The sequence below is a fragment of the Styela clava genome, chromosome 9 (assembly GCF_964204865.1).
Source record: "Styela clava chromosome 9, kaStyClav1.hap1.2, whole genome shotgun sequence".
Taxonomy (NCBI): domain Eukaryota; kingdom Metazoa; phylum Chordata; class Ascidiacea; order Stolidobranchia; family Styelidae; genus Styela; species Styela clava.
In genome coordinates, this window is record NC_135258.1 from 8,858,455 (window position 1) to 8,870,954 (window position 12,500).

Sequence of the window (12,500 nt, forward strand, 5' to 3'; positions counted from 1 at the left end):
TGCAAAATATTATATATAACTTAAATATGTTGATACCACCACGCCGTCGTTCTGTGGGTCACCTTAATGCTCATATGTCAACATACATATGGCAGAGGCCACGCAAGGTTGCAAGAGGTCACACGATGTGTGGCAATAGCATCAGCGCAGCGTTTGATTTGATTTTCTGCCCGACTAGAGGTCTTAACAAACGACTTAGGTAATTTTCTTCGCTTTGAAATCTTTTGATCCAGTTTAATGGCAATAATAATATTAATAATATCGCCATACCACACGCAGGTTTCCAAGTTTTGTTAAAAACTAATAACTTAAATAACGTTAAGCTTGACCAAACATAAAATAGTTTGATGTGCTCAAATTGAAACTACAATGTTGGTATAGTAAATAATAAACATTGATTCGTTTTGAGGATGTATGACCTACTATATAAATAAAAATTAAACATGTTCGTTCTATAGGTTTATATTTAGGCATTAATAATCAATATTTATTCATAAGCTGTATATGAACTCTTCGAAAAAATTACGAATTTTCAACTTAACCCATATCCTGGTTCTCTATTAGGCTGCTGCGATTTAATGATGCGAAACGTGGCCTCATTTAAAAAGGGGTTCCTGAGGGTGTGTTCAACAGTTTAGCATTTAGTGAGGCAAGTGCGTAGATATCTGGAGGTATTCTTCTGTGTAAAACTAAATGGTTTCGATGTAAATATTATATTTAAATTCTAATTGTAGTTCAAAAAGTTTGTAATGCAAAAGTAATTTATTCAATATTCGAAGGTTTCATCCCAGGTTTGAAGAAAAACTGATACAAAAAGTCACCTATAGGCAGAGATAATAGGAATCATTTTGCACAGTTATATTTTACTCAACGTTTTGGATTTGGGTTGTGATTGGTTGGCCAAATTATTGATGTTATCGTTCAGCAATCAGTTGATTAAAAGTGCTATAAGTAGCGCATAATTATTTACTTACATAGATAAAACTTCTATTACTAAATATTACTATAACACCGTAAAAGGAATTATGGGCGGAAAATTGTTCTTTTGCCACATGCTATGCTCGACGTGTACATTAACAATTTTACCTAATTTTCCGCAAAAATTTTAATACAATGCAAGTCTGTATTAGTGTAAATGCATAAATTATTTTTGCCGAACGTGATCAACGGAAAAAAACGCGCGCCATTGTGTTTAAATCGTGTATGAAAGTAACATGGATTTAGAGAAGTTACCAGGATAGTGAGATTTATATTATTTTAAAAATCAATATTTTTGAGTTTGAATGTATAAAATTAGATATATTGTTTGCATAACTCAAATTTTCGAATTTTGTGGAAAATAAATTCGATATTGATGAAATAATCGAAAATTTATCTTTGACAGATTATACATGGATTATGTCAAATAAACTACTGGTTCCATTACCATTTTAAACTCTGAACATACCTAAATGACACAGTGTTTAAATATTAAGTATAATATTAAATTGTCTGATTGTGACTTATTCGTTACATATAAGAAAAATTATCTAAGATGCATATTATAAAATTACCGGAACGATTAGTTACTGTTTTGAGACCAAATTTTAGGCTTTGTTGACCAAACATTAGAAAACTTTAGGAGGCACGATTCATCGCCATTACGTTAAAGTCGGCTCAATTTTAAACGTCTTTCTAGAGTGGTAGCAGAAGCCTTTGAAATTAGCCAGTTATTCAATTGCGGTAACGTGGATGCCCTAATTAACAGTTTGTTAGTTTTTTAGTAAAGTGGCCCATTAGCATTGATAAAATACTTCACCAATTATCCTCTTGACGGTATGTGAAATTGAAAATATACTCATGGTACGCCTATGCTTTACCGCTCTTCACGCGCACTTCATAATCACCCACACGAGGGGAAGTATATGCAAACTTATTGGTAATTACTAAAAGGCGCGAAATGAGAATATTCCAGACTAAAAACATAACTGGATTTTAAGACCGGGTGCTTTGACTGCTGTAGTTTTATCTGACACGCTAATGCTATACCGAATCCAAAATATAGTGCGTTATTTTGATCATTATGAATTGTAAGAAAAACTTCAAAAACATGTCACTCACCAAGTGGCGACCAAGTCGCACCAAGTTGAAAATTCAAGAATAGGTTTTCTTTTGTGTCGAACTCACTAACAGGTTGTATCATTTCAGAAAATGTATGTATGTTGTTATTATACGTAAGCTGCTTTAACATTAACGTTAATTTTAGTAGCGAGACAGACAGACGACGAATTATAATCGCCTACCTTCTGTAATTTAATGGAGGCCGTTGGTTACTCAATCTCTCAAAATGAAATATATTTTTATGTTTTGTTTTAATTTAAATATACATTGGAATGCAAATCCAAACAATTAATAGTAAAAGATGTTTTTATTTTTTCCCAAGAAAAATATTATATTAAATAGAAATTGGGGATATAAAGAAACTTTTAAGATGTATCTGAGTCAAAGAACTATCTTATTGTATGTTAGATTTCTCATAGCTTTCACATTCAACGTGGAAGTGAACAGTCATTGGTGGTAAGTGTAAATTTTTTTCTCTCGATATATGAAACTTTAAAATGATATTGGTATTTCAGAACGAAGAAATTAAATTTTACACCCTCAAGTATTTTTGAATTCCTAACATGTTATTAATTGAACACAAAACTTTGACCCTCAGGAGTGGCACGTTGCCAACCAAAATTTTTTAAAACATTTTACTATTTTTTGATCCAATTTAGGTCAATGTCAAACAAGCCCCTCTCAATCACACTGGATAATCACAAAACAAAATCAATTTGCGAATACGTCGAAGGATTATCACGAAATCAGAAAACTTTATGCAGAAGATATTATAATCACATGTCGTTCGTTAGTGAAGGAGCACAAAACGGAATTAATGAATGTCAACATCAGTTCGATGGTCATAGATGGAATTGCTCTACTGTTAAAGACAGTTCTGTGTTTGGGAAAGTTTTAAAGATAGGTAGGTTGTTGATGTTAGATTCAATAGCTGCAATGTTGAGTACGCTCAAGCACGTGATCGATTTCTCACAATTACAGAAGTTATTATAATAATAATATATTACAAACTTTGATAAAAAGTTAAAAATGTCAATTTTCACACATGACACTTAACAATGAAGATTTTTAGTTTTGTACAAAACTTGCGTGCTACCTTTGCAAAAATGATTATACATTATTTTTATACACCTGTTCACAGAAAACTTGGGAAAAGTCTTTTGACCATGTCTTGTTGTTACATTTGATATGTTTGTAAATGTCAAAAATGGGTCGCTATGTAATTTGATATCCTTACTGTGACAAAAATTCAATCACCCTCGTCAAACGCAGGTGCAAGAAGGAATGCGGGTACCATCTGGTTCTTTTCCGTTTCAATCCCAAATGCTTGTATTATCCTTGGATATAACCGGAATGGAAGTAGTTTTTATTTCCAAAATACCATTTTAGTACGATAAAATGCTTAAAACGATACAAAATCACAAAAAAATTTCCTGTATTCAAAAAATATTTTTCAAATTCTATTTTTATTTATACAATATGAGTACATCCTATTTGTCATATAAAAACTATAGTTTTCAGCATAAACACGTTCAATGTTATCAAAGAACTCAAAATATTGCTTTTTGTTACATAAAATTTCATGTCACAAACATCCTATTTTTCCATGTATATATAATTATTCAGTTTTACTACTCGGATTTCAATATATTATTATATAAACTCAAGCGCGCTTTTATTCTATGAACTTATTTATACTTGACTGAAGTTCAGGCGTTCAATACTATTATGATAAAGCAAAACAGTTTTACAATAGCGTGAAGGCATTTGGACGCGGTATTTTGTTGTCAACTGCCGTAAAATGTTATGCGAGTATTTGTTGAAGTTTTCAAATTATGCATAACATTCTGCATAAAGCAATTCATCCGTGTACAGTTGTATTTCAAACCACTTACATTTACGTTTATGAAATTACATCATTTTTAAATTTGGATCCGTTCATTCATAAAGCAAACTTGAATGTTTCGATTTCTTTTGATATCATCTATGGGAATAAGATTTCACGCGTAGTCCAAGTCTTTGATTAAAAGGGAAATACTGTGTCGTTTTTCACAACCAATTCATTTGTTTTACACAAAGTAGAATGTAAAAAGCGTGGATTTAACGCTTTACTGACAAAATTTGACGCTGATAATATGTACTCTGCGAACCCCAATCATATACAAACTTTATAAAAATATATAAAAATTAACAAAAGTCATTTTCTACTTTCTTTTTAGGGAGTAAAGAAACTGCTTTTACATATGCCGTTGCAGCAGCTGGAGTAGTTTACTCAGTAGCAAAGGGTTGCAAAAGTGATACATTGGGCACATGTGGGTGCAGTCGGAAACAACGACCAATGGGATTAGCAAAGGAGTGGGTAAGCGTTTGTTGGTTCTAGTATATTTACAGCGTAGTACTACAAAAATTTCCAAACATAAACAAATTATCAATTCTTATCTTATCCTGTGAAGCATCGTGGTTTCACTAATGACACTGTTTAAAAATTGGTTTGAGAATCTGTGATTAACCAATCAGTTTGATATCTTGGTGGGGTTTAAGTTTGAAATTCCAGGTTCAAATCCTAGTTTGTGTCGCCTGCTGTGTAACACAACTTGCAAGTAACCTAATTAATCAGGATCCCAAAGTTTCAAGCTTTTTCGGACTCTGAATCTCGATGGTTGACGATCTAGCAGTTTGATTAATTCTTCCTACTTTGTGTAGAGATGGGGAGGCTGTGGAGATGATACCGATTATGCTTATGGATTTGCAAGAGAATTCATTGATGCGAGAGAACGAGACAATCTCTCTCCTAGAGGAAGAAAGGAGAGAGCAAGAAAAATTATGAACATGCACAACAACGAAGCTGGAAGAATGGTGGGTAGGAATTTTGATCGCCTTTCATGACTTCTAGTACAAGACAAGCTTAAACAAATAGCTTAACCTTAGGCCATTGTACTCAGTTATGGAAGTGGGTGAACTGAAAAAACAGCCCCATTCGTCAGACGTCAAAATAATTTCTTCAAAAACGACCATGCAAGTGTAAGAAACTGCGTCATCGAGATAGACCGTCGTAAAAGGGACTAGAAATTTTCAGTTTTTAGTAGACTACACGTAAACATCTAGCTTGACTAATAATGTTCATGCGATTACGATTTGAAGCCGATATATTCATTATGCATATATAATAACTTCAATGAGCGGTCAATAATGAAATACAATAAAAAAAATTCCACTTTGGAAGAAAAACAGCACGACCTGGAAACAAAACTTTTTAGGTTCACAATCAAATAAATAGATTTCTATTTTACCCAAAGCAAAGAATTTCAAGTACTTGTCGGTGTCGAGTCACGTCTACTTGAAACACTCAAAGCTTGACAATCAATTTCGTTTATTGTAAAAATATTGATACATTCAGTCGTATAAAGAAATCGTTCGGTCATGTGATTACTAGATGACATGTATTTCCGTTTCTCATGAGCTTCGAATCTTTTGCGTGACTATCATCGGTAAATTAGTCTATACTAGATAGACTCGAAAGCGAACAAATACAAGAATGGAGTGTGTTATTTGACTGTCTATGGCGAAATGTTTTTAAGACAATGTTTACATCTCCGTCAAATGTCAAACAGTTGTCTTAGTCTGATGTGTAAATTGTATTCTATTCTTAAACGTTAAACAAGAACAGTTATATACAACAATATACATACAAATGAATCGCTCAAAATTAGGAATTCATTTTTGATAACACTGACCAAAGTTTTTGACCTGCCTTTGGGACGTACTTCAAAAATATAGTCTATTTCTAAGTACTCACAAGCAGATAAAATAGAAGCGTAGCAAAGAAGTTACCCACCCATCTTAGTAGTGTTACTGAGAAGTGTGCTATTTTGCATTTCCTTTACAATTGCTTTTATGCAATGATGACAAATTGATAACAGTCATATCTTTCATTGTTTGGTGTATAACGCTCTCTAATTGCATTGACATGCATATTGTATATATATTTTGAGCATTCCCTATTTAAAAATGAACTTTTAAATTTCCTAGTTTATATTCAATTCGTTTACTTTTACAGGCTGCAGTTCGTGCTACTCGTCCAGCATGTAAGTGTCATGGCGTATCTGGTTCCTGTAGTTTGAAAAGTTGCTGGTACCAGGTTCCCGACTTCAGAGTCATTGGCGATATGTTGAAAGTAGAACATAAAAGAGCCATTGAAATGAGAATGAATAAAAGGGGACTTATTCGACCCCGTAAAAGGCCACGAGAGGCGCCATTTATCACTGACTTGATATTTATAGAGTCCTCTCCGGATTACTGCAGACGTAATACTCGTACTGGTGTTCTCGGCACTAGAGGTCGGGAATGTAAACTAAACTCTCGTGGTATGGACGGTTGTGGATTACTATGTTGTGGTCGAGGATATAGAACAAAAATGATTGAAGTTACCGAAAGATGTAATTGTAAATTTGAATGGTGTTGCGAAGTCCGATGCCAGAAATGTAAAAGAAAAATTGTCCAATATACATGTAAATAAAGGCTGGAACCAACAAGTGTTCATATCATACGGAGAAATGGAATAATATCACGCTTCGAATCAATACAAAATTTTCTATGATTTTCCATGGCGACCATAAATAGTGGAACGAATGAAACTGAACTGAAATATGGATTAAGGATTCAATATTTCTAAATAAAGGTAAATAACATTTATAAATGTGTATTTATAGTAGTTATGAGTAATATACATGTATTCCAATATACATATATGGTAATACCCTAAACTAGTATGACGTATTTGGAATATTGACAATATATTTATCTAAATAAACAGACATCTATTTGCTAATTAATAAAGTTTGAGACGCTAATAAGGAGATAACTATGACCATATATTTTTCAGAATTAATTAAATATATTAACAAAAAAATATTGTACATTTCAGTTTGGCCGAAGCAAGAAAAATAAAAGAAATAACATATGATGAAAAAGAACGTTGAATTTATCTATTTTGAAATGAACAAAATAATTATATATCGAAACTTTTAAAATAATTAACCTAAAAATGGAGAATATTGCTAAATATGGCTTAGAGATGTAACTGGTATATGATAACTTTTATGTTCCAAGTATAATTTTCCTCTATTATATATAAAGCTCGTCTTGAGTGACATTTTCCGTTGTTTTTTGTTATCATGCGACTCATTTTCCAGGTGTATCTTTCATTCGTTTGTTTTTCTTTATTTTTGATTATCGTGATTTTTGTAGTATTATTTATTTATTTTTTTGTAAATTATTTTCAAACACTGTGAATAAATGCTGTAATGACCTCTTTCGTTAAAATGTTTCTATTGAGTTGTTTTTATCGTAGTATACCTCGAATATCACAAGAACGGCGGTTTAGAAAAAGCAAGTATATTTTAACGAAAAATTAGGTGAACATTAATGCTTACAATCGAGTCAATTGTATATAAAAAGTCAAATCACTGAAAGAAAAATAATGATAATTGTAAAGCTGAGAGGTAGAAGATAGCGTCCTTTTACCATCGCTTGTCCATTTTCCAGTGAAACTAATCATTAAAATTTATATTTTTCACCTTTTTATGCCATATATGCATATATGACATTAAAAAAACGTTTATTTTTCAATATGTGGTTATTTAAAAATCAGAATACTAATATCACACATAATGATCAATAGACTTTGGTTAAAAACAAATTCCAGACTTCAAATTTGTACATTGTGGCCTATTGACGCGTACGACTTCAGCGAAATGGGTGCCGACATGTCTCCCATTTTTGGTTTCGTTCATACCGGCAACCCAACCTTGTTAATTAAATTCAGTTCATGTTATTTTAACCCATCAACACCCAGTTCAAGTGGCTCCAGGATGTCAATAATTTTTTTGAACGAGGTTAAATCCTAAGGTTGGGACATATCTAGATCAAGTATGGCCTTTCTCTTAAGCCTTGTATTTAAACCCAATGCTTGGCGGTAAAGAAATAATTATCTATTCGAAAATTATTTGGTGAAATTACTCGACTCTATCAATGAGTATAGTATGTTAAGTATTTCATATGAATATATAATATTTTTGAAATTCTTTTTGAGAAAAACGTGTCTGTTGAACTTTTTTCTTATAATATCTCATTCTTCATAAAACGTAATTTAAGATTATATTATTCGTATATTCAAATTAAACTCATTTAATTTTCATTCCCAGACTTTCTGAGTGAAGAGAAGATTTTTATTTACCTAAGTAATTTACTTCATTTTAAAGACAAACTTTTAACCTTATGAACTCCCACACACACATATTTTGAAAACATAAAATAGAATTTTGTGGAGGTTTAAATCCAATATGACCCAAGTTCATGTTCAGTTCACAGTATTTTACGTTTGTATGATGGCATGTATTTTTCGTCTCGGAATTGGTAGCAGAATCAATACCAAAGTATTGCGAGATTGATATAAATTGCTACTTTTGACGAAAAAATTCCCAATCCGACCTATTCAACTTTTGCAATAGTATAACTCACGACTTTTATTGTCAAAGCCACCTACGACCGTACTATTAGGTGTTGTCATAGCGATACGTGGTACACATTGCGTGCTCACGGTGAGGACCAGGACACACAGGGTATGATTACAAAACACATTCGTAATGGCAGAACACATTTGCAATGACAAAATCGTATTTGAACAGCGGTGTATAATTAATTAGTAATAGTAAGATTTTCGAGTGAAAATTAAGAATACTGATTTTTAATTTAATTAACATTTTAGGTTTGGTTGAATAAATAGACACAATAGTTTGTCAATTTGAGTGCAAGAATATAGACTGGAAAACAAGTTCATTGGTAACTACGTGAAAATTTTTCCCACAATAAAATATTAGGACATTTATAGTTTCTTTTTTATTTCTTCGTATTATATGAAATTAGTGATGATTACTCTCATCGAAACGCGATGAAATTACAACTTCAACCAAACTGCTTTTTAAAAATTAAACTGGTAGCCTGACCCATCTCAATTAAATTTTTTCTTCGTCGTCGGTCATACGGTGTCCACTCTGACTCATCTATAACGGGCAGTGTAGAAATGATCAGTCCAGTACTACATTTATCGCATGTTTATGATGATCTACGCAGGTGAAGAATTGGTACGGGGAAGTTAAAAATCAATTTGCTATGTTTTGGGTATAAACATGCACCCAGCCACCTCTTACTTTTGACTCGGCTTTTTGATGGAGTTAACTCACCATTTTGCAAGCAAGGTCCTAAGATTTTACAAGTCTACGGAAACAATTAACAACCGTCGCACATGCTTGTTTTGTATCGTAGGGAAGGGAAAATATCGTGTACGGCGCCACACGGTGTTTTCGAAAATAGCCTCCATGCTATCTATCATACGCGACCGAAGCTTTAATTACTTTAATTTGACATGTTCAAATTTTAATTTTCAATAAATTACGGTAATATTTTTACCGGAATCGACCATACGTATTTTCTTCAAAACAGAGTTTCTTGCACGCTATACTTCTATGTTCTTTTTTCAGTGCGTCATGGGGAGATTTTTTATTGAATTTACAAAGCTATTAAATGATGATATAGTATCACAAAATATTTTTAGTGTCGCGTTAAAGCTGATGTAAAACTAGTCGCCCGTGATGTTATATATCGACAACTGCGTCATTGGAAACTGTATCGTGGAAAAATAATCGATGCTAAGTGCTTTTCATGTATATGTTTTTTGTGGAAACTTCTATTCGACAAGTCAATATGATATGCACAAAGCATTGTACGTTTCATTCATTTTGCGAGATACACGTGCCAGTTTTCTTAAAGATTCAAAAATAAAAATAGAAACGAAATTTAACTATCCAAAGCTATTGGAAATATTATTTATGTATCATTAGACAATGAATAACAAAAAATTTATGTATGAATAATATCGTCTTATATTAATGTATTTGAAAATTTCAAAGCATTGTTTCCGCACTCAATTTTGCTCCAAATAGACTCTGAAAATGGATAAAGTTACCCGAACAAAAAGTAAAAGAAATCTTTTCAAATGAAAATCTCCTATTTTTTATTTTACCGACAAAATCTGCTTCAAAATTGCAATTTATGCTTTGTTTGTTGAGTGCGTTTTACATGTATTCACACTGTATAGACCCGATGATGTATATATAATTACCTTCCCAAAAGCACCCAAAGCGTTTCTTTGTTGTTTAGTACAACTGCATTGAATGCCTCAATATCGACCGGAAGCAATGATCACACACACAACGGATTATTTTGATTTATTTTTGGTTTTAAACTTTTTTGCTTCGAAATATATTGGTAAAAAAATCAAAACAACATTTACAAGTCAAAAAGAATTAACCCATACATTATTCAATATTATTTTACACTTTTTATATTAGTTTTTTAAACAACAACTACTTTTATTGTTTGCTTTTAAATGAAGGGTGACCAGGTTATGGCGACTTTACTTCCGCGATTAGACAGCTCAGTGTCAAGTGATGCAAATGTTTCTGGTGATCATTATTAGATTGTTTAAATAACTAATCCTAACTAATACCCCCAAGAAGTTAAGTGTAAAAGTGTGGTTTGTGCCAAGATTTCTTCGGTCTATTTGCGGCAAATGAGGGCATGCTATTGCAAAATTTAACTAAACATATACTTGAGCCAATCGCTATTTCACGAAAATTCATAAGTCTCAAAGATATAATATAATTGAGCGTGTAACGCACGCCCTATTCGCTATAAGTAATTGATTGGTTATTAATTTTTTCAAACTTTAGTAAGACTGAAAACACAGTATCATATTCACGTTTTAGTAGATATGAACTTGCGGAATCGACCTTGAAAGATCAGTTTATTGCTGGATATTAACTGAAAAACCTGCGGCAAAAAGGCAAGATCACAGATTCAATTTATTCAAAAGATGTTCTCAACTGTTTCACATTATACAACAAGAAAAAATAATACATCAGAACAAACTTTCACCACAACTGTGGGTATGCGAAATGCTTCAACAACACTCAGTTGTAGTATTTGTTCTTTTTTAGGCTTATGTGGATATCCACAATCTTCTAAAATGCTGGGCATATATATGGTATACATATTAAACCTGTTCAGTATTTGTTAGTTGGGTGATCTAGTAGAGCAATGTGTTGCATTTATATGACTTTATGCGCGCAAAGGGGGACATTCAATGAAAAAGCAGAGACGAAAACCTTCAACTGGATCTTGATTTGCTGACTGCACCATCAGAATAGGTTTTTTGTAGAACTTTTCCCAATTTATTTAGTGACTGTGTGTGTGTGTGCTGTACTTATACTACAAGTGGTGTTTAGAAAAGAGAGATTAAATTTAACAACTGCTATCACAGTTATAAGTAGTTATTGTGAGTGAAGACTATGCATTGTGCCTTGACTGCATATTTAGTAAGATACATCGGGCGACAGAGTGTTGTTGTAACTCTTCGATTTTTCGATCATATAGAAGTTCCCTTAATGAGTACAGCTGGACTGCTACGCATACGCGTCATCTTTACTTCAGTGACATCTAGCGGCCAGTTGATTTTGATTTCTAGACCCATTTTGATGTGTAATGTCTGTATCGTACAAGTCCTATTCATTTTTCTCGTGAAAATATCATATATAAAAACTTTTAGGAGTCCAAAAAGGAGATGCCACAAAGTATAAATTGGAAAACCTTACCGATTTTATTAGATTATGAACATGGATTGAAACAACTTCATTCGAGTTCTTCCGTTCAACCCACTATATCATTTCAGAATCTTGTAAAACGGGCCGCATCTTTATTTAAGATACCCTAGTAGTTTCAGACAGGTAAAAAAAAATGTTTCCATTTTTATTGATTTTACGGTGTGTTAGGGGTACTTGCAGACATGGTGATTTAAAACGCATAGATTTCTAAAGAAAAATGCTATTCAAATTTATTGTCACACCAACTTTAAACAAATTCAGTGAGAAACATGTTTTTATAACATTGTAAACTTGGCAACAGGATTTTGCTAGCTAGTTTCGCTTATATGACAGTGGCACTCAGATTCCACAGTTTGCACACGCCTGGTCTAACGTATAAAAAAACAATAACGAGTTCGCTGACTATCACGGCATTCCAAGAACACCCAACACTAGATTTAAACGACCAATCGAAAACATGCTAACATAATTTTGTTAATTTACCAATTAAGCATTTTGAAAAAGAGGTAAAAAAAAATTGAAGACATCTCTGAAATGCTAGTAAACAATACTTAACATTGAAATTACACGGGAATGGAAATGAGCTAAGTTTTACTCAACTAGGCCTTTTTTTCCCTGAACGTGTCTGTATATTCCTAACTAAAACCGTTGATGACAAGTAAATCAGTGAAAGTATGTACA

The 12,500-nt window shown here is 32.6% G+C and overlaps 1 protein-coding gene across 1 annotated transcript; it reads left to right on the plus strand.

Annotated features, from left to right (window-relative positions):
* The first annotated feature begins 2,425 nt into the window (after window positions 1-2,425).
* Window positions 2,426-7,675, plus strand: LOC120339653 (protein Wnt-5-like). Its single transcript, XM_078116436.1, has 6 exons — window positions 2,426-2,556; window positions 2,760-3,004; window positions 4,320-4,459; window positions 4,804-4,956; window positions 6,158-6,778; window positions 7,025-7,675. Exons 1-5 carry the CDS (start codon window positions 2,471-2,473, stop codon window positions 6,614-6,616), a joined length of 1,083 nt encoding a protein of 360 aa, XP_077972562.1. The 5' UTR covers window positions 2,426-2,470; the 3' UTR covers window positions 6,617-6,778; window positions 7,025-7,675.
* Window positions 7,676-12,500: the final 4,825 nt, after the last annotated feature.

Excerpts from the sequence above, each read along its gene's own strand:
- LOC120339653 (XM_078116436.1), top strand. The coding sequence starts at position 2,471 with ATGTATCTGAGTCAAAGAACTATCTTATTGTATGTTAGATTTCTCATA. Across the intron at positions 2,557-2,759 it reads GAAGTGAACAGTCATTGGTG|GTCAATGTCAAACAAGCCCC; the intron begins GTAAGTGTAAAT and ends GATCCAATTTAG. Across the intron at positions 4,460-4,803 it reads TGGGATTAGCAAAGGAGTGG|AGATGGGGAGGCTGTGGAGA; the intron begins GTAAGCGTTTGT and ends TACTTTGTGTAG.